Here is a 23122-nt window from a genome sequence, read left to right on the forward strand (position 1 = left end):
AGGAGGCGGTCCTTAAGTGGTTGACACATGGACCGATGCTGTTTGAGCTTGTTTTTCACTGTAGTTTTGAGGGACTGATATTGGATTAGAGCACCTGGCAGGGGTCTATGCTCAATAACATTTATAATAGCAGGTTACGAAATAATGAGTTCAAGAGCCTGTATTGGTGGCTCAAGCGCTGTTAACCACTTGCCGTCGCCGCACCGTCGAAATACGTCCACAAGGTGGCTCTCCTAGGCGAGAGCACGTAATATGACGTCCTGCCTATTAGCCGCCACTAGGGGCGCACGCGCGCCGCCGGAGGCGCGCGCGCCCCCCGCTCGCCCCCGACTCCCGTGCGTGTGCCCGGCGGGCGCGATCGCCGCCGGGCACACGCGATCGCTCGGTACAGAGCGGGGAACGGGAGCTGTGTGTGTAAACACACAGCTCTCGTTCCTGTCAGCAGGGGAAATGCTGATTTTCTGTTCATACAATGTATGAACAGAAGATCAGTGTTTCCCCTAGTGAGGCCACCCCCCCCCCACAGTAAGAACACACCCAGGCATACTTAACCCCTTCCCCGCCCCCTAGTGTTAACCCCTTCACTGCCAGTGGCATTTTTATAGTAATCTAATGCATTTTTATAGCACTGATCGCTATAAAAATGCCAATGGTCCCAAAAATGTGTCAAAAATGTCCGAAGTGTCCGCCATAATGTCGCAATACCGAAAAAAAAATCGCTGATCGCCGCCATTACTAGTAAAAAAAAATATTAATAAAAATGCCATAAAAATACCCCCTATTTTGTAAACGCTATAACTGTTGCGCAAACCAATCAATAAACGCTTATTGCGATTTTTTTTTACGAAAAATATGTAGAAGAATACGTATCGGCCTAAACTGAGGAAAAAAATGTTTTTTGATATATTTTTGGGGGATATTTATTACAGAAAAAAGTAAAAAATATTCATTTTTTTCAAAATTGTCGTTCTATTTTTGTTTATAGCGCAAAAAAAAAAAAAACGCAGAGGTGATCAAATACCACCAAAAGAAAGCTCTATTTGTGGGAAAAAAAGGACGCCAATTTTGTTTGGGAGCCACGTCGCACGACCGCGCAATTGTCTGTTAAAGCGACGCAGTCCCGAATCGCAAAAAGTACTCTGGTCTTTGGGCAGCAATATGGTCCGGGGGGTAAGTGGTTAATGTGTGATTGATATTAATTTTAATCACTTTAAATGTACCTTTCAAATTCGGTAATAAACAGATAAACACTGTTGCCTGCAGACTGAATGCTTTTTTGTTCAATAAAAGCATCTAGCTTGCATGCAGTCACATGAGAGTGATCAGATTATAAGGAACCACCCAACTGTCAATGGGGACTAGAAGGGTCAGTGACAGCTGGGATTGAGAACCACTAGTTGTACAAAGGTTGATTGATGGCTTTCAGCCTAGGTTCACACTTGTGCAATGCAGGACCCATCGCGATTACAGCGCAGGTTCCCGCATCGCATCTCTCCCACAGACAGTTCACGCTGCCCTCTGCGAACTGCTGTGGATGTCAATACATTGTTAATGACACCCCCAGATCAGTTCACAGATTGCAGTGCGAATTGTGAATTTGCACAGCAATCAGATCGCATAGGTGAGACCACCCATGCGATCCGATTCCAGTGCGACACAAAAATAGGATTTTTATAACAGCTTACCTGTAAAATCCTTTTCTTGGAGTACATCACGGGACACAGAGAAGCATAGTAATTACTATGTGGGTTATAGAGTCTACCTTCAGGTGATGGACACTGGCACGCCCTTAAGGCAGGAAGTTCCCTCCCCTATATAACCCCTCCCATACCAGGAGTACCTCAGTTTTGTAGCAAGCAAAAGCAAGTGTCCTAATTTCCCCATAAAGAGGGGCGGGAGCTCTGTGTCCCGTGATGTACTCCAAGAAAAGGATTTTACAGGTAAGCGGTTATAAAAATCTTATTTTCTTTATCGTACATCACGGGACACAGAGTAGCATAGTAATTACTATGTGGGATGTCCCAAAGAAATGCCAAATAAGGGGAGGGAGACCCCAAAAAAGCCGGGCGCCATCAGACATGAGGAATCAAACTGCAGCCTGCAACACACTGCGCCCAAAGGCGACTTCGTCGTTTTTCCTTATGTCCAATTGGTAACATTTTATCAATGTATGGACAGACGACCAAGTCGCGGCCTTGCAGACCTGAGCCATGGAGGCTTGATGATGCACTGCCCAGGAAGTACCCACTGCTCTAGTGGAATGTGCCTTAACCTTAAAACGGAGGAAACTTTCCCTTCAAGGCTTGAGAAATGATTTGTCGAATCCATTTGGAGATAATGGACTTAGACGCTGCCTGTCCACATCTGGGACCTTCTGGCAGAATAAACAAAATGTCTGTTTTCCGGACCTGAGCAGTAGCCCTAAGATAGATCTTAACTGCTCTTAGTACGTCCAGAGAATGCAATGACTTCTCTTTTGCAGAACTAGGCTCTGGAAAAAAAGAAGGGAGAACCAGATCCTGGTTCAAATGAAAGTTTGAAACAACCTTAAGAAGGAAGGCCGGATGAGGCCGTAGGACTACTCTGTACTTGTGAAGAATTAGGTATGGCTCCCTACATGATAAAGAAAAGTTGTGTATAATATTGCGCACACTGTAATGTATCTATACTTTAGGCTGCCAACATAACAAAGTGAACTCTTCGTGAACAAAATAAAAATAAAAATGTAGCGCCAAAATGAATGACCTATATCCTGAGATAGAGAAGGTAAGTGTATCTCACCCTCTCTTCTTGGATGGTCAGCAAAGAAGAAATCAACCGTATGCGGTATAATATATGTTAGTGTGTGTCAGAAACTATATCGATAGTGCACAGAAAACAGGCACACAGGAAGTGACAAACGCCCTGCTAGCTGTGTCTAAAATCTGTAGAGTGTCCCTACAAAGGTGACACATCAAAGTTCTGTGGAAAAATAGTGATAAGATGTGATCAAAATCACAACCAAAAACAAGGTGACTTACTATCCGTGAATCACATGTAAAATACAAAAAATATAAGAAATAACAGCACCATATACGGACACACTAATGTGAGCAAAAATACAAACAAAAATATCAAATATGCATGATACATAAATGATCTAGTATAATATCCCGTGAATAAGAAACGTGATATCTCAGTACTTAGGTATAGCCACAACACTTGGTGACTAGAGCAACAGTGCCCCCTGCTGAATATTAAGTATACTTGATGTAAGATAGTCCTGTATAATATATAGTGGAGACAATTTGCAAAATCTTCAGCTGTATAGGGTGGAGCTTCAAATCTTCAAATAGTAGACATGGGAACAGTATTAATGAATGGATACTCTTACCGGAACTGGTGGACCCCCTAACGCACCATACGGTGGGAGGGTCGTCAGAGCTTAGACCGTCTGTCTCTCTGGTCAAAGTGTCCTCAGAACGACGGTCCTGGGCCGTGGTAATCCAAACGTTTGCTCCGTTGTCTTAGAAGAAACACTGAATAGCGATTCAGTTGTTGGAAATAGCTCAAACACCCCCAAGTATGAGGAGAAAAAAGAAAAAGTAAGAGGTGCTCCACATAGTGTAAAAACTATTTATTTGGTAAAGCAAAAAATCTTTCCAAATTTCACAAAAGTGACAAAATTCAGTAAAAATATCATAAAAACCAGATAAAAAATATAACAAAAAATTCAAAGTCACACATACATGGAAAAAGCAACTGAAAAAATTCCTTAAGCAGCAGCGACTCACACCCTGGATGGGTGTTAGGAGTAAATCCAAAGAATGCAGTGGAGATGCAAGGATCAACCACCCTACCAGTTTCGTCTCAAAAAGACTTCAACTAGGGAGCTGCGGTGGCTCAACGCGATTGGCACTGCGCTGACAAGCCATTCACCTCTGCAGCTAGGGGTTCGGATCCCGGTCTCGGCTACATGTGAATTGAGTTTGGTGGTCTCAGCCCGACTCCCGGTGGGTGTGCTATGCGAGGTAAGCCTGCGCTTAGTACGCCCACCCCCCTCCCACAAAAACCACCACACTTACACACACTCGAAATTGGGTTAACATCACGCACTTTGACCACGCGGTCTCTAAAAAGAGAGGCGAAGGACTAACAGGGCTGGTTGAGCGGGCTAATCCTCTCACTCCCTTATAGGGAGTCCCTCTGCCCCGTTGGGCTTCAAAGCGGAGCAGGTAGGGCAGGCTGTGTGGGAGGACCCCCTCACACACCTGCCATTGCCACCCGGGGCATGGAGAAAGGTGGCAGATTGCCTCTGGGGGAGGCCTGCCTACTCCCAACTCCTGCAGTCCGGCTCCTCTCTCGAGTACACGCACAAAATACACTTTAAAAAAAAAAAAAAAAAAAAAAAAAGACTTCAACTGGGGTAGTCTTTTTTTCGCTGCTGATTAAGGAATTTTTTCAGTTGCTTTTTCCATGTATGTGTGACTTTGAATTTTTTGTTATATTTTTATTATTATTGATATTTCTTCTTTTCTGACCATCCAAGAAGAGAGGGTGAGATACACTTACCTTCTCTATCTCAGGATATAGGTCATTCATTTTGGCGCTACATTTTTATCCCTACATGATAAGGCCGCCAACTCCGATACCCTCCTAGCAGAGGTTGTCGCCACCAAAAAAAAAAAAAAACACTCTTCTGGTCAGGAGGACCAAGGGAAAGTGAGCCAGAGGCTCAAAGGGTTGCCTCTGCAAGGCAGAAAGCACCAGATTCAGATCCCACGGACGCAAGGGGGTCTTAATTGGAGGATTAACACGGATCACTCCTTGTAAAAAGGTCTTAACCAGAGAATGTGTAGCAAGGGCGCCTTTAAAAAAGTATTGATAAGGCCGAGATCTAGCCTTTAATGGTGTTTAAGGCCAACTTCATGTCTGCCCCCATCTGCAGAAAATCTAGAATTCTGCCAATGAGATACCTCCGGGGATGCCACACTTTGGCTTCGCACCAGGCCACATAAGATTTCCAAAATCTGTAATAAATAAGCCTGGACGCTGGCTTTCTGGCATTAAAGTAGATACTACTGAATTAGAGAGACCCCTCCTCTTTAGGATATGGGATTCAACAGCCAGACCGTTAAATTTAGAGACCGTAAGGAAGGGTGGAATATTGGCCCCTGAAACAGCAGGTCTGGACGAAGCGGAAGGGTCCATGGATGTCCCACCGACATCCTTACAATTTCTGCGTACCAGGCCCTTCTGGGCCAAGCTGGAGCAACCAGAATCACCGGTTTCTCTTACGACTTTATCCTGCGAAGGAGGCGGAGTAATAATTGCAGCAGAGGAAATGCATAAATTAGGGAAAATTGATCCCATGGAAACACCAGCGCATCCGTTCCGCAAGCGAGTGGATCCCTCGTCCGGGACAGAAAGCTGCCTACCTTTGCATTGAACCTCGATGCAAAGAGATCCACATCTGGTATTCCCTACCTCTGACAAATGCCCTGGAAGATGTTGGGGTGAAGAGTCCACTCTCCTGGGAGCAACTGTTGGCGACTTAGAAAGTCTGCCTGCCAATTGTCCAACCCCGGAATAAAAAAACGCAGATATGCACGGGACATACTTTTCTGCCCAGATCAGGATTCGATCCACTTCTCTTTGGGCTGCACGACTCCTTGTGCCCCCCTGGTGATTTATGTATGCCACAGCTGTGGCATTGTCGGACTGAATTCTGACTGGGTGACCCCGCAACCTGTCCATCCAAGCCGATAGGGCTAGACGAGCTGCCCGAATCTCTAGCAGATTGATGGGTAGAGACTTCTCGGTGATCGACCACTTTCCCTGGAGAGACAGCCCCTCCAGAACTGCACCCCAGCCCAGAAGACTGACATCTGTGGTCACAACCCACCAAGATATGGGAACAAAAGACTTCCCTCTTAGTAAATTCTGGGGAACTAGCCACCAGCAAAGGCTCTGCCGGACTGTTCGGGAGAGGGACATAGGGAGGTCTAAGGCTTGGATTTTCTTGTTCCAAGCGGATAGAATGGCGTGTTGAAGACCTCTTGAGTGGAACTGAGCAAATGGGACGGCCTCGAAAGAGGCTACCATTTTCCACAACAGCCGCATACAAAGGCGAATGGAGGGCTGACGCTTTGACTTGACCAGCTGAACTAGGTACCTTAAAGAATCGATCTTTATCTGGGGCAGAAAGATCTTTCTTTGATCTGTGTCTATGAGTAGACCTAAATACTCGAGTCTTTTCACAGGCACCAAGGCCGACTTGTCCAGGTTGAGAACCCAACCCATGGATTTCAGGTATCTCCCGGTCCTGTGTACCGCTGAGTTTAGATCGGCAACTGAACGATCTACCAACAACAGATCGTCCAGATAGGCTACTATAGATATGCCTTGAGATCTTAGATTGGCTAACAGGGGGGCCAGTACCTTTGTGAATACACAAGGTGCGGTGGCCAGACCGAAAGGTAAGGCCACGAACTGAAAGTGGCGTTGATTTACTGTGAAGCGTAACAGCTTCTGATGGTTGAGGAAGATAGGAATTTGTAAGTATGCGTCCTTTATATCGATGGACGCCAAAAGTTCCCCCCTCCTTGTAAGGAGGCAATCACCGACCGGATCGATTCCATCCGGAAAGATCGGACATTTAGGAACTGGTTTAAGGCCTTGAGATCCAGAATGGGTCTTACATCTCCGTTTGGTTTGGGGACAGTGAAAAGATTTGAATAAAACCCCAAACCTTGTTCTTCCACCGGCAGTTCCCTGATCACCCCTTCGGATAATAGATGATCCAAGGCAAATGTTAGAAATTTTCTTTTTCACGGGTCTTTCAGGACGATTGAGGCCAAGAAGCGGGGTGGAGGAAATTCGCTCAACTCCAGCCTGTAGCCCTCGGAGACCGTAGAGAGGACCCAATTGTCTTGGATCCTCCCTTGCCAAGCTTCGCAAACAGCTGAAGTCTTCCCCCCACCCGGCTGAGTGGGGGTGAACCTTCATAATGCCGACTTAGATGCTGGCTTACGGTTCCAAGGTTTTTTGGAGGCCTGAGGCTGGCCCTGCGGTTTTCCACCCGCATTAAACCGTCCGGGAGGCCGTCAGAACTGCCTGGCAGTGGAAGTGCTAGGAATAGGAGAGGAAGACTTTTTAAAGGGGGGCGGACCCCTAAACCTTTTCTTCACTGGTAACAGTGTGCTTTTGCAACTGGAAATATATGTATCCAGATCTTCCCCAAATAAATGCTCCCCGTGGAAAGGAAACCCTGCCAGTAGTTTCTTACAAGGGGTTTAAGCCGACCAGTTTGGAAGGTCTTATCTACAAGGATTGGTAACATCCGGATAGATCTTTTCTTCCTCCTAAAAAGTTTTTGGTTTTATACCCCATGGAGGAGAAGTTCACTATGAAGTGGGGTGTCCCCACGGTGGACGCAGCTATATCCTGCGTAATCAAGACTTTGACCTGTCCGGTGGACAACGTTCAAGTGTTCAAAGACCCGACCGACAAGAGATTAGAGACGCTGTTAAAAACCTTGTTTGCTACAGCTAGAGGGGTAGCCCAACCTGCGGTAGCAGCTATTGGTATTTGCCAAGCCTTAAAAGACCAGTTAAAGGTGGTCTTGAAGGATATCCCGGCTCAACAGGCTCGGGAATTGGCTGGCTTTCCCAAGGCATTATGCTTTGCGATAGATGCTATCAAGGACTCCATACAACAGTCCTCCCGTCTCACACTCTCTTTAGTTCATATGCGCAGATTACTCTGGTTGAAACCAGAGTTTCTTGCACAGTTTAAAAAAAAATTTGCGCTACAAATGAAAAAAAATTCTTCATAAATTTTGACCAAAATGTATACTGCTACATTCCGTGTAAATTATTTGTTCTGCATGAATGTTAGGCCCCTTTCACACAGGCGGACTGTTCAGGTCCGCCTGTCAGTTTTTTAGGTGGACCTGAACGGACACTCGGTGCAGGTCAATGGATCGACGGATGTCAGCGGTGACATGCCCGCTGACATCCGACCCGCTAGTGTGACAGATTTAAACCCTATTTTCCATCCGACTCTACGGTACGTCTTCATCCGATCCCCCATAGAGGAGAGCGGCGCTCTGACAGGTCGGTCCCTGCACAGTGTACAGAGACAGACCTGTCATATGCTTGCTCAACGGGGAGGTACCAATCATTGAAAATTTATCACACCTGATGTATTGACAGCCTTTCTAATTTTTTGAGGCCTCAACATGCCAAGACATTACACGTATCAAATGACCCATTTTTGGAAAGTAGATAGTCCAAGGTATTTAGTAAGAGGCATGGGGATTTTTTTTAAGTTGATTTTTTTTCCATAATTGTTTGGGAACTGAAGACAATAAATATTTTTTTCACAAAAAGGACTGGAAGGATTTGCCCCAGGCCATTTTTAGCAATACTGTAATGCGTCGCTTTAATTGACAACCAGTGCCACCTGCCAATCAGTGTCAACCAGTACCACTTGCTAGTGCCACCTGTTAGTGCCACCTGCCAATCAGTGCCATCTGCTAGTGCCATCTTCCAATGCCAATTAGTGCCACCTGCCAATCAGTGCCACTTACCAGTGTCACCTGTAATTGCCACGAGCCAGTGCCAACTGCCAAAAAAAATTGGCCTAAAATATCGGCATCATATATCGGCCGCCCCGATTTTTAAATTTCGACATCTGCCAGAGAAAAACCCATATCGGTCGACCTCTACTGAGGACAGCCAATGGGCATAGCCACGTTTTTGGTTCTGCCTAGTTCTATCCTGCAGAGGGCGATATAACCCCAATTCAGGATAAATGGAGTACTGTGTCTGTCAATAAACTAAAGAGAAATTCCAGATTCCGGATTGGGTCCTGCAGTGTCCATGCATCTGTTGTGCCACAGCCAAATGGTGGAATGTTTGCTTCACCACTCGGCTTCCACCTTGCCTGGGAAGAAGTTTTACGTTTTTGCAAACTATGAACGGAGCAGAGAGCAGTCCCGGATGGGGGAGGAAGTGTTGGTGCCGACAATTGGGTGGGATGGAAACCAAACACAGGGCTAAGAGAGGCCGGAGGAGGAAGCAGAGAGAGCGCTGCCAGGTAGAAGAGACTACGGTCACTGGAGTGGAAAGATGCTGCTCGGGTCTGTGTCACCTAATGGGGACCCTCTGTACCCCTTCCCTCCCTGCTCAACTCACAACACTGACAGACTGCAACAAACAAACTCTTCCTCACAACACCTGCTGACAGGACAATACCTCAAAATGACAAGGACCAGAAGAGGCTGGCTTGGCGGGGAATCTGTCGTTACCAGGAGGGGGCATCTGTTTTTACATTAGGGGAGAGAAGGCATTTAATTTGTTACTAGGGGGATATTCGTCATGGACAGGGGACTAGGGGTCATGTGCCCTGGGAGCCGACGTCCCTGCAGCCTCCCTGTCACGGTGGCATTTGCTTGAACGGATCACAGCTTCCCCACCTCTCCCTCACCGCATTCAGCAGCTGCAGGAGGAAAATACAGGGGGTGGGTTAGAATATAAACACAGTGGCCCAGATTCAGGTAGATTTGCCCATTACTTACACATGAGCTGCTCAGCTGAATTTCTCTGCGCTGGGGCAATTTAGCCAAATTGCCACCTGATTCAGGAATCGTTTGTTCAGTTAATTTGCTCCTGTTTAAGGCAAAGCTGAGGGCGCAAGGCCGCGCAAGTCAAAGTGGGTGTGCCCCTATGTAAATGAGCATTTTTCGGCTCAGCAGAGGTTTGCGCCGGGCGCGCGCATGCGCAGTTAGAGCGCTGCCGTCTGCGCATGCGTCAAACTGCGCCTAGCATACTTTCAGGGCAAATCCTGCTCAGCTGCTTGCACTGAGCAAATAAATAGGAGCAGACTTGCGCAGGTTCTTTGCTGAATTTCATCCTGCTTTTTCCAACCCCCCCTGAGCAAGGAAATTCAGCCCATTTTGAAGAGATGGCACCTCCCAAAGGAACTAAAAAAAGAAAGTCAAACTTCGTGGCTGCGGAGATGGACATCCTAATTGCTGCACTCCAGCAACATAAAGAAGTCCTATATGGTGCCCAGCGGTCAAACACCACCGTTGCCCAAAGGAGGGCTATCTATGAAGCCATAACCCTGGACATCAATGCCCTGGGTAATGAAGATCGTTCCTGGGATTACATCCAGAAAAAACTGAATGATATGAGGCGCAGGGTCCGGGATAAACTGGCTCTTATCCGCAAACATACCGGTGGCACGGGAGGTGGACCACGATGTAAGATCCGCCTAAATCATGAGGAGGAGCTTATTGCCCAAACTTTTGTGCAGGAGCAGGTGGAGGAACTTGCAGGGTACGACTCCACTGTTGGGAACTTGGGGACTGGTAAGTTATTTTTGTTTCATATCTGCTGTGCATCATGGGAGGGGGTAGAAGTGAACATATTTGTGGGTAGAAGTGAAGATGGAACTATTATTTTTGTTTCATATCTGCTGTGCATCATGGGAGGGGGTAGAAGTGAACATATTTGTGGGTAGAAGTGAAGATGGAACTATTATTTTTGTTTCATATCTGCTGTGCATCATGGGAGGGGGTAGAAGTGAACATATTTGTGGGTAGAAGTGAAGATGGAACTATTATTTTTGTTTCATATCTGCTGTGCATCATGGGAGGGGGTAGAAGTGAACATGTGAGCAGTGTGTTGCACCAGCAAAATTTTTCTTTTTGGGGTCATCCACAGGTGGTGATGAGGATGATGAAGCTGGGCCATCTTCGGCTGCGGGGCGACCCACGCCATCCATACCTGAGCCAGGGGTCCAGTCAGGCCCCATGGACATATTATGGCAATGCTGGTACAGGAGGAGATCCTACCGGGGCCAAGTATGGTGGAGGAAGTGGTTTTGGAGGAGGATTCCTTTTTCATCCAGGAGGACTCTGGCTCCCTCCAGGAGGATACCACCATCCCTGATCAACCCACCACCCCCCCGGCCAGCACATCATCCCCCTCCAGGGCAAGCCCCTCCATTGTGGACCCCTCCCCTTCTCCCTCTGTCTGTGCCCGAGCCTCTCCTCCCAGGAAGGCTCTGTCCAAAACCAGGCATATACCCTCCAGCCTCCGTGACGGTCTGCTGGAGGAGCAGGCCCTGCAGACCCGCAATATAGGGGCCATGGTGGGAGATGTTAGACGTCTGGCGGACAGCATGGCATCCACCTCCACCTCTGTGCAGCATGCCCTCACCCTGCATGCAGACCGGGACAAACATGTCTCACAGAGCCTGGCTGAAATAAGTGGCAACTCCAAGGCCATAGTCACCTGCTTGGTGGCTCAGCAGAACGCCCCCGCTTTATTAAGCAGGATGGCAGCTGCGGTGGAGGCCAACACCGCTGCTGTGCAGGCCAACACCGCTGCAGTGCGGGAGGAGGGGAGAGTTACCCGCCGTCATCAGCGGAACACCACCACCCGCCAAATGCGGATGTTGGCCCAGACCAACACCATCCTCGCCCGCCTGGCCAACGCCATGGAGGGCATGCAGCCACCACCTGCGAGGAGTCTGGAAGTAGGGGTTGATGCTCCTCCCCCCCTCCATCCCCACCCCATGCCTCCTCCGCACCACGGAGATTGAGGAGCCGGAGCCGGGGCACCCTTGGCCCAAAAAAGAAATCAAAAAAATGATATAATTTGAACAATTATTATATGCTCAGAATATGAGTTTTATTTTTATTGTTAGATGCTCAGAATATGAGCTTTTATATTTATTTGTAGTCCCTACACACGGTGAGGAGTGTATACTACAGTGTGACTGGTGTGTGAATGGGGGGGGGGTGGCACTCCTGCTGGAAAAGGGGTGTCACCCTCTGCCATGTGAAAGGTGTATGAATGGACAGCAACATAATTGGAGCCTTGACGCGGCGTTGCTGCTCCCTAATACCATGGGGTATTGTTGGGTCTAATCCAATTTGGGGTGCATGTGTCGTGTGTGTGCTAGGGACTACAGTGGTGTGCATACATGCATTATACTTGTGACAAGATCAGGGTGTGTTTAATGTGCATAGAGACGTTCCACAAGACCATTCTGGATTGCTCTTCCCTCAGAAGATCCGGTAGTGTTTATTGGGGGGGGGGTTGCGTGGTTCGGGGGTAAGGTCATTGCGTAGCTCAATGTGCATGCCCCTTCTCTCAGCAAAATTGTGGAGAATACAACATGCCCCGACGATTTGGCACACAAAGTTGGGTGAATACAACAGGGTCCCCCCTGATTTATCCAGACATCTGAATCGAGATTTAAGGATGCCAAATGTGCGCTCCACCACCGCACGGGTACGTGCATGGTCTTCGTTAAATCTTTCCCCTCCTGGTGTTTGAGGGTTACGAAATGGGGTCATCATGTGAGGTCCCAGGGCATATGCAGAGTCACCTGGAAGGGAAAAGACAGGAGGATGTTAGTCGTGCATGTGCCCCTTGTGATGTCTGCATCATGGGGGGGGGCAGTCATACCTGACACCCATGTCACTCACCAATCAGCCAGCTGTCTCCATACATGTTCTGGTCAAACTCGGTTGGGATGGGGCTGTGTCGGTAAATAAAACTGTCATGGCTTGACCCTGGGTGTTTGGCACGGACATGCCATACGAGGCCATGTGCATCCACAATCACCTGCACATTTATCGAATGCCAATGCTTCCTGTTGCAATAGATATGCTCGAGGAGCCGGGGGGGGCGTAGTGCCACATGGGTACAATCTATTGCACCCACAGTGCGTGGGAATCTGGCTATTTCATAAAAATCACTGATTGCCTTCTGCCGCAGGTCAGCCGTGGTTGGTTTGATAAATTGTGTGCCCATGCGTCTGAGTATTGCAGGGATCACTTGGTGCACACACCTGCTGATGCTGGATTGGGACATCCCCGCCACCATTCCACCTGTGCGCTGAAATGAGCCACTTGCCAAAAAATGAAGGGTTGCCACTACCTTCACCAGTGGCTGCACTGCCTGTCCCTGATGGGTCGGGCTGCTGATGTCATCCTGCAGGATTGTTACCAACTCAAGGATGACTTCAGGGCTGAAGCGAAACATGCGATACACCTCATTATCACTCATATCAAAAAGGTTGTAGCGCCCTCTGTAAATCCTCTCCCGTGCCCTCCTACGAGTCGGCTCAGTCAATAGAATATCAAGAACCATAGCTGCCCCTGGCATGTTGGTGCACAGATGTGAGGTCCCGAAAATGTGGGTGCTCTGCTTGTTCAGCTCGTCTGTCTAGGTGCTGCTGAAGTTGCGCGCTCCTGCAGATGACATTTGGCCATCTTTTGCTAACTTGCCCCTGCTTTTAGCAGGACCAAGTTTGCCCGGGGAAAAAAGCTTGCGCGCTTCCAGCGCAAGATGCGCATCACACGCGCATGTTTCTGAATCATCGGCAGTACCTAATTTGCATATTCGCTGAGGGAATTCCATGAAGGCGCAAGTTACACCCCGCGCAAAATTGCGCAATAATTGCGCCGGAGCAGCGAGGCTGCGTGCGCGGGAAAAAGGCAGAATTTCAGGCTTAACTGGTTTACAGAAGAGGAAGAGGCTCTAAGAGGAAGTCCGAACGGACGAAACGTCAGAGCTGCTATCCAGCATCCTAAACCGGAAGTGACGTTGTGCGCTCCACTCGTGGAAGGGAACCAGGAAGCAAGCCACAGGAAAGACATCCAAGCGGTCTTCAGGGGTCCCGAGAAACAGTGAGAGTGACACAAACACCCATACCTGTTATACATTTTGCCTGACTATTTCACTGATCTGGTACGCATGTTTTTTAAAGGGGATACGCATGTATGTTTTGGGTTACATTAAACATCATCAAAACTATATTGCGCTATGTGGATATTTTCTTCCCTTACATAAACTGCTATTACTTGGAGAGTGGAAATCTATGCGGTGATCGAGGAAAGGGGTATGCTGTTCCAATCTACCATCTGACAGCGATACATTATATCATATGCGGTTTTAAAGTAGCCATCTGGTGAGTTCTTTCCCCAAAGGGGACCCTTTATCCCCCCACGTGGTGAAATCCTGATTGGTGATTGGAGCACATATTATTGTTTTCTTTGATCGAGTCAGCATACACAGCATACACATCAAACCAGTGGTTTGCAGCGCTGCTGCAGGACTTTATATCAGCTCTGTACGAGCCGTTTTTATTTTTCTGCTTTTATATATGGTTTACAGAATCAGCCGCAAATTTGCCTGGGAGCAAATCAGTACTTGCGCGGCGCAAATCACACTTGCTCCCGCGCAAGTGCTTCTTGAATCTGGGCCAGTGTTAACGACCACTTTAAATAATTTCCTAAAAAAAAACTGGTGATCTTGGATTTCCTTCATGTTGTTCAGGTAGATCTCCACATCTCATTGGTTGCCTACCCCTGGTCTAGAATTTAGCTAAAATTAGTGATCCCTCTTGGGTTTCAGAACTTATATAGAATATCAATTAGGTGTAATATGTCACGTGAGTCAAAGCTGAGAAGCAAAAAAAAAAATTTTTTTTTTTTAAAAAATCTGCAAAATAAGACAAATATTACAAACTGAACTTGATTTTTCAAATCATCAATTACCTATTTGAACTGCACTACATTAACCAACTTTCGAATTTCATTTGAAAATGGTCAATTTTTAGTGCAAGTGAAATGGATCAGTAGCTGTGGGGCAAGATAGGCAAGACACATTGATACGATAACAATTGTGAGCACATGATCCAATGTGAGCCCATAGATAACATACGCTGGCCATGTGTAGATGTGACACTTACCTGAACAAGAACAGAAGAGACTGACCAGCTTTTTGTGGTCTGCAAGAAGAGCCAGCAGTCTGACAGCATTAAGGGCAATAGGAAGGGGAGAACCTGCAGATAGGCACTGAAGCAACACAGAAGAGGTGAACAAATCCTCAAATCTATATATAAAAAAAAAAAAAGAAGAATTGTAAAGATTGTACAAAACTTTTTGAAAACCTACCACAACCCTGTATTTGAGAAGAAAAAATAAATCAGTGGGGAGGATTTACTAAAACTGGCGAGTGCAAAATCTGGTGCAGCGGTGATGGTAGCAAAGTTGTGTCGCACCAGAAGTAGTGCAGGAGCCTTTTTCTAAGTCGCAGCAGCTTAAAGGGTCACTAAAGGAATTTTTTTTTTTAGCGAAATAGCTTCCTTTACCTTACTGCAGTCCTGGTTTCCTGTCCTCATTGTTCGTTTTTGCTTTAATGTTGCTGTAATTCCTCTCTGTTCTGGACACTTCCTGGTTGTCTGTTTCCTAATCACCACAGTACTGGGAGATTTCTCACTGTGGTGACTAATCAAGGAGGTGTGATTACTGAGTGTCAGCACCAATCCAGTTTTGCTTTACAATCCATCACTGCCCTCTATTGCCTCTCTGGCTCTGTACATCAGAGAACCAGGAAACAACAGCAAAAACGAAACTAAACTGCAGGCACATTATATGATTGGTTTTTATCTATTTTTAATCATTTTTAAAAGGAATCGGTTCACTATTATGTCTCTATACCCTGTAAACAGTCATTTCAGCGAAATATTTTTTTTTTCCTATAGTGACCCTTTAAGTCGCACCGATTAGAACAGTTCTATTGCCATTAATAGGGCAAAACTTGTCATGTGACTTTGAACTCTCAAGTCGCATTACAAGTCGTTGCAGTGTGAACTGGGGCTTATAAACACCTAATAAGATGACAAATGTGGGGCAACAATTTCTCTCTCACTGAAGAAATTTTTACTACTCATAACATTTTAAAAACCACTCTGTGCACTACACATACTTGACCCAGAGCAGAAGAGGCTCAGTTTTTCATTTAGCCATATACCCATCTCACTGACAGTGCATTTGGCTTCACCCACCATATGCAGCTGAGCACTATGCACATCAGTTGTATTATTATAATGTTAATATGTTGCTGTCAGCAATTAAAGGGCTACCTGGGTGTAGTATCGACAAGTTATAAAAAAAAAAAAAAAATCTACTCTAAAATGTAGAACTGATGCACACAGCAGTAGCTGTCAGCAGGAATAAGCCTATTGTCTTGCAGTCATGGCTCCTGGACACTGGAGGAAGCATGTGAATTTAAAATATGGACTGGCACTTAGAGTACTACTTCAAGTAATACTGAAAAAAACATACCTGGACAACATTTCTTCAGGAGAATTTTCTGCCAATTTCACCAGAACTCGGAGAGCTTGTTCCCGGACCAGATCTCTCTTAGATGTCAAAATAGAGGAAGACAAGAGGAACATAATATTTTTAAATAAAGGATGCCAATTTTGCTCATCACTGTCCAGCCTTTCATTTCTTAAAGAGCAAAGTTCCAGCTGAGCTTCTGGATTGAAAGATATTTGTGTCCGTTTCTCCTCATTGGTCAGCAGTAAAGTTTCTACTACATCTAGACTGTAAAATACCAGGTAATAAAGGATTCCAAGGGAGGCCAGAGCAGGTTCACTGAGACAAGATATTGCCTCCTCAACACTGGAAATGATGTTACGGTCCGTGCTGGAGGATGACAAAGATTGATTATCAGATGAACTTGCGCCGCATTTCTCTAGCGGCTTCAAAGCTAGACAGTAAGCAGCAATATGAAACTCCACTAGAGGCAGTATGAGCACAGCTCCTGGAATTCGGGACATTTTATTGAGATTCTGCATCCCCCTTTGGGTTTTTGTAACCATATTCTGCTCTGTCAAGTCATCACCCAGTGCAATGGAGTTTAGTCCAGTGATGGCCAATTTCTGTGCATCTTTTAAAGCAAGACACTGAGTGGAGGACAGCGTACCGGAAATAGATTTTCCCGAGGTGCTGAAAAAAAAAAAAAATACCAATTACGGTATATACACGTGGAAAAGGTCAGGTAAAGCAAACGAGAAGATACTTACGTTTTTTTTATGTCTCCTGCAACAGCTCACTTGCATACACCAATACAAGGCTAATTCGTTTTAGACAAAACAGATAATCAAAAAGGAATAGGTAAGAAAGAAATAACTATTTGCTGAAACCCTTAAAAAATATAATCTAATCTAAGACTAATGCATAGTGTGCATAACTGTTACTACTGCCATTATGTATTATACAAATTATTAAGACAGATACTTGGCAAAATGAGGGAAGTTAATATGCAATTCTGGACTAGTCACCCTGAAAAGTTTTCCTCCCTCCTTTTTTTAAAAGACATTTTTTATTATGGAAATGCATGTGCTGTCATAGTTGGTCTTTGTTTTCCTGGCTTCAGTGATTACTCATTTACAATAATATGCTAAATAAGTGTGTAGCAACTGAAGACAGGAATTTTGATGTGCATATTTGCTTTGCGTTGATGACTCCATTGAAGCCAGAGTTTCTTTAAGAAGCCCACAGAATTAGAATTTTCAGACGTAAATCAGCAACAAACACCTGTGTATATCTATGTTTTAGTGAATTTAAAAATGTTGGGCCAAGCTGGTCCAAGGGAACCATTTCCTTCACTAAGACATGCAACTGCTGTCAAGGATGTATGAACTGTATGTAGCCTTAACTACATACAGTATACATTGCTGTGTTCTGACAGAGGTCTTCCCATCTCACTTCTGGAACAAAATTGCATTAAAAACAGCATTGGTTAGCCATTCATGGGAAACTTTGCATTTGTTACATGGATACAAAGCTCCTTCTGATTAGCTGAGGTGGAGATTGTGTAGTCATCCACCTCAGCCTCATATCAATTTAGAAAATACAAAACTACCTGTGAATGACTGGCCAGTGCTCAGTCTAACTTAACTATATTCTGTGAGCAGGACTGTAAACTGTAGATCACAGGGGATACATACAGTTAATACAACACCGACAGTTGCTGCATGAGTTGGTGAAAAAAAATAGTTTGGTCCAAACAATTTAAAAATTCACTAAAACATGGCGTTTGGCCGATGGAAAACACGGTTTGCAGCTGGTTCTTATCTCAAACAGCCACAGAAATCCGTCAGCTTATTTTTACAGAAAGGTGCTTAAAATTGTCCCAATGTATTAAATTTGCTGAATTTTTACACTACTGAAAAAAATATAAATTGGAGAGGCAGGTGGCGGGGAGAAAAAAAAATAGGATTTTTGTATTTACCGTAAAATCCTTTCCTCTGTAGTTGGATGGACACAGCAGCTTATTCTTGACAGTAGGGTATTGGCCTTCTTTCAGGAGAGGACTAGGCACAAACATTGTTATGTGTTAATACAACTTTAAACTGTACAGTACCGCCCAGGAGGCGGTCCCTCTAGGTACAATCCCACTCCCTGCAGTCAGCAGCTCAGTTTCTCAAAAAGCAGTACAAACCTAAAAAGGAGGGGTGGGTGCCGTGTCCGTCCATGAACTACAGAGAAAAGGATTTTACAGTAAATACAAAAATCCTATTTTCTCTTGTGTTCATGGATGGACACAGCAGCTTATTCTTGACAGTAGGGATGTCCCCAGTGTCAGAAAACGGGGGGTGAGAACAGCAACCAAAACAAACTTCACCCCAACATAACCAGAGCTCCTCAACAGAGGAGATGCAACCTTAAACAGCCGCCTGAAAAACCTTGCAGCCAAAGCAAGCATCTGAAGATGCACTCACATCAACCTTGTAAAATTTTGTGAAGGTGTAAACAGACAACCAGGTCGCCGCCTTACACACCTGGGAAACAGACGCCTGATGTCGGAAAGCCCAGGGGGCACCCATTGACAGGGTAGAATGCGCCGTGACAGGAAAAGGAGGAGCCCGCCCTCGTATGGCATAGGCCTAAATCACGACCTGTCTGATCCACCTAGGGATGGTGGCCGATGAGACCGCCATGCCCTTCTTAGGACCAGCCACCTAAACAAACAGTGAGTCCGACCTCCGGAAACGAAGCCGCAGCCGACAGGTACACCCGCAGAGCCCGGACAACGTCTAAGGAATGGAAAGCAGCCTCCTTTGGATGGGACGATTGAGGACACAAGGACGGAAGTACAATGTCCTCATTGAGATGAAAAGCCGAAACGACCTTAGGGAGAAACGAAGGCTGCGGGAGTAGCACCGCCTCATCCTTGTGGAGGATCAGATAAGGAGCCTTGAAAGACAAGGCCGCCAGCTCATAAACCCGTCTGACTGACGTAACAGCCACCAAAAAGGCAACTTTTTGAGAGAGTGTCAATAAGGGAATCTCCCCAATGTCTGCAAACGGCGGTCTCTGAAGTCATGAGAGGACCAGATTTAAGACCCACAGAGGCAGTGGGGGTTGTACCGGAGGGGCCACATGTCAAAACCCCTGAAAAAACGTACTCACCAGTGAGTGAGCCGCCAAGGGCCTTTGGAAGAAGACAGCCAAGGCTGAAATCTGCCCGTTAATAGTACTTAAGGCAAGCTTCTGGCACACTCCCCGCTGTAAAAACAGGCCGCCACTTCAGCTCCTCACACAGAGATGTAAGCCTTCCAAGTACGATGATAAATCATCCTAAAAAGGAAGACTTCTATGCTCTCAGCATTGTAGAAATAACTGCATCCGACAGGCCCCGGTCCCTCAATACCTGGCTTTCAATAGCCACACCGTTAAAGCCAGCAACTGTAAACCAAGATGAAGAATGGGACCTTGCGACAGAAGGTCCTCTCGTAGCGGTAGTCACCAAGGAACATCCGTCCCCAGACACACTAGGTCGGCATATCAGGGACGGCAAGGCCAATCTGGAGCAATTAGAATCATCGGGATCCCCTTGGTCTGCACCCTGCTAAGCAGACGAGGGAGAAGCTTCAGCGGGGGAAAGGCGTAGATCAGTTGATACTGTCCCCACGGAGCCACCAACGCATCTGCCCAGGGGTCTCTTGACCTGGCCACGAATATCGACACCTTCCGATTGAGCCGCGAAGCCAGGAGGTCCACATCTGGTGTGCCCATCTTGTGCAAATGAGATGAAACACATCCGGGGGCAACGACCACTCTCCTTGGTCCAGCATCTGGCGACTTAGGTAGTCCGCTTGCCAGTTTTCTACGCCCGGAACGTATACGGCCGATAGAGCCGATGCGCTACTCTCTGCCCACCTCAGAATGTGAGCGACCTCCGAGGCTGCAGCCGAGCTTCTTGTTCCCCCTTGATGGTTGACATATGCCACTGCCGTGGCATTGTCTGACTGGATCCTGACTGGATGCCCCTGAAGTCTGACACCATGAGGAGAAGCAATGCTTGATCACCCGAAGTTCCAGCAAGTTGATCGGTAGGCGAGATTCTTCCTGCGTCCAGCGACCCTGTGCCAACTGGACACCCCAAACACGCCCCCAACCGGTCAGGCTGGCTTCCATCGTGAGTACTGTCCACTGAGGGGGATGAAATTACTTTCTGGCCTGAAGATCTCAGCCATCAGACCAGGGAAGCCTTGACTGCACAGTCCACCCGGATCTAACAATCCAGGGACAACAAGGGACTTGTCCCACTTGGACAGGATTTCCCTCTGTAAGGCACGAGTGTGGCATTGAGCATACGGCACTGCCTCGAAAGAGGCCACCATGAGGCTCAGGACTCGCATGCAAAAACGCAGCGATGACCGCCTGTGGGATGCCAGCAGCTTCAACGCCGCCTAGAGAGTTTTTAATTTGTCCGAGGGGAAAAAAAACTCTCGCCTCCAAGGAATCCAGAACCAAGCCCATATACTCCAGATACCGAGTCGGCACAAACACCGACTTCTGGAGGTTCGGGACCCAACCAGTCTTGAAAGGTCTGGATGACAATTGCCACATCCACCTCTAATTCTGAGTTTGCAGCTCTCAGAAGAAGGTCATCCAGGTAACCCACTATAGCCACACCTCGCTGTCTCAGCAAAGCTAGGACCAGAGCGAGCACCTTGGTGAAAACCCTTGGTGCCGATGCCAGGCCAAAAGGAAGAGCCACAAATTGGTAGTGGTCCTCCCCGACTGCAAAACGCAGATATGGGGACATGCAAGTATGCGTCCTTAATGTCCAAGGACGTCAGGAAATCCCCCGCATAGAGCGCCGCGACCACCGAGCCAGCAGATCCTGTACTGCCCCAACAAGGACCACCCGAAGAGTCCAACATTTTAGCCAAATCAGTCGACGCAGTACCACTGCAGAGGCTGAGGCCCTGGATAGCAACGGAAACATATGCAAAGCTGACTCGAACACAAACTTAAGGAAGTGTACCAACTGGTCGGCCAGTTACACACAGGCCGGAGAAGCTCGATGTTCTTTTAACTCGTGGTGCAGCATCTCAGCCCACTCAGTAAGCGTCTGAGCTCCCAAGGCCCCGGTGACAGCCGGACACACTGCTGACCCAACCACCGTGAACAGGGAGCGGGCCAACTGCCTCAGTGCTCCTGTCCACAGGGTCTTTGAAAGCAGGAGCTCCTTCCACCGGAAGCGTGGCTACCTTGTTCAACCTGGACACCAGAGGGTCCACAATCGGGGAAGAGGTCAATTTTTTCAGGAAATCTTCCTCAAAGGGGTAACGCACAGCTATACATTTGGGGACCGGAAAAGTCCACTGCGGACGTTCCCATTCCTTGTACAAGAGCTTATCCAAGTAAGGCACACAAGGAAACACCTTTTCAGTGCAGGCAGGCTTGCGGAATCTGAAAGGGACCGACAACTCCGTAGACGCACCTGACTTGTCCTCCAATTTAAGAGTATCCCGCACTGCGGTGATAAGTGCTCCAACAAGTGCCCTATCATGCGCTGACCCGGACACGGAATCATCCTCACTGTACAAAGTCGTGGTACACATCGTCTGAAACATCAGAACCCGGGACAGAAGCAGTAGCTGGGCCCGAATCATAGTCAGAGACATCCCCAGAAGATGGCGGGGGGAGGGGGCGTTTTTTTACCCCGCTTTTTCCCACACACCGCAGCCACCCTGACAACAAAGGCCTCCAAGACTGCCGACATCGCCTCTACAGAGGCAGCAGATGCCGGGGCACCCGTTAAAATCACAGGTATGTCTGGGGAAGAAGCATCCACTTTGGACGCCATGTTGACCCACACGCATAACCCCTTAGGGACGTAAGCCAAGGCAAACAGCCCACCCTCCTAGCTGCTTGTACGCCGAAGCACCCCCCGAGAGGTCTCACCACCCCAGTAGAAAACTGCACCGTTGCCGTCCGCCCTGTCCTGACAGAGCAGCTCTCCGTATGCCACTGCACGTGTCACTGTGTCCAGCAGAGTGAAAGCCGGCTGTTCGCACAGTCCAGACACCTAAAACCACCGCAAGAGGCCAAGAACCAGGCCGCCCTGTAGAAAAAAGCGTGCTGGCTACAAAAAAATTGCCGCCGCCGTGAACACCACCACAGGGCATGCGGACTTCAAGAAAATGGCTGCTGAGCGGCCACCCTGTAGAGAAAAAGGTGCACGACAAGAAAATGGCCGCCGCTATGCAGGACCAACACAGGGGTGCTCGGCTACAGTAAAATGGCCGCAGAGAAAAGTAAAAAACACAGTATAGCGGTGGGAGCGCCAAAATGGCGACCGAATCAGGTATCAAGTCTGTAAGCACACATGGCAGCGAACACTCCGGGGCTCCAGACAAGGCGGAGGTCCCCCCACACAGGCATACAGCACCCCCAGGAGAGCGGACCCTCAGCGCAGCCCCCCCACTTAGAGAGCGGAGCCCCCCCCCAGGCGGACCCCCGGATACAGCACCAGGCCCAGCTAGAAGGCATAAGGAGGAGGGAGGGGAGGGAAGGGTGGAAAAGAACCCCCGATCGTACTCCCGGGGATGTCCAGCCGTCCCAACCCGCTGAGGCAGGAGGGAATGGTACTTACCAGTCCTGCTGGAAGCATCCCAAACAGGTCCAACACCTGAGCAGTATGGAGGTAGCGGTCGGCCCGGCACACTGTGACAGAGACAGTAATTAGCCCAGTCATATGTGTGCCCCGGAGCGTGTAGCTCACCGGCCACCCCTGGAGCAAATGGGGCATGTCGTGGCCGACCCGGGGCATATCGTGGCTAAAGGTCTGCACACGCTCGCTGGCCGAAACTGGGGTGACTTAAAGATATAGGACATCCAGCCCGTCGCCCAGTTGATAGCAGATCTCAGGATCAAAGTAGAAAGAAAAAAAAAGAAAAATTACCGTATTTGCAGCGTATAAGATGACTGGGCGTATAAGACGACCCCCTAATTTTCCAGCCAAAA

General features: G+C 47.6%; 1 protein-coding gene across 2 annotated transcripts in view; it reads right to left on the bottom strand.

The window, feature by feature from the left end:
• Window positions 1–23122, bottom strand: part of LOC120945484 (ATR interacting protein) — a 292609-nt gene that overhangs the window by 89966 nt on the left and 179521 nt on the right. For both annotated transcript variants that reach the window (XM_040359654.1, XM_040359653.1), the window contains 2 exons: window positions 16136–16804; window positions 14758–14900 (listed from right to left, as the gene is read on the bottom strand). In XM_040359654.1, the coding sequence (XP_040215588.1) occupies window positions 14758–14900; window positions 16136–16804 (812 nt within the window). The remainder of the gene's footprint in view (window positions 1–14757; window positions 14901–16135; window positions 16805–23122) is intronic.

Source organism: Rana temporaria, chromosome 7 (assembly GCF_905171775.1).
Source record: "Rana temporaria chromosome 7, aRanTem1.1, whole genome shotgun sequence".
Taxonomy (NCBI): domain Eukaryota; kingdom Metazoa; phylum Chordata; class Amphibia; order Anura; family Ranidae; genus Rana; species Rana temporaria.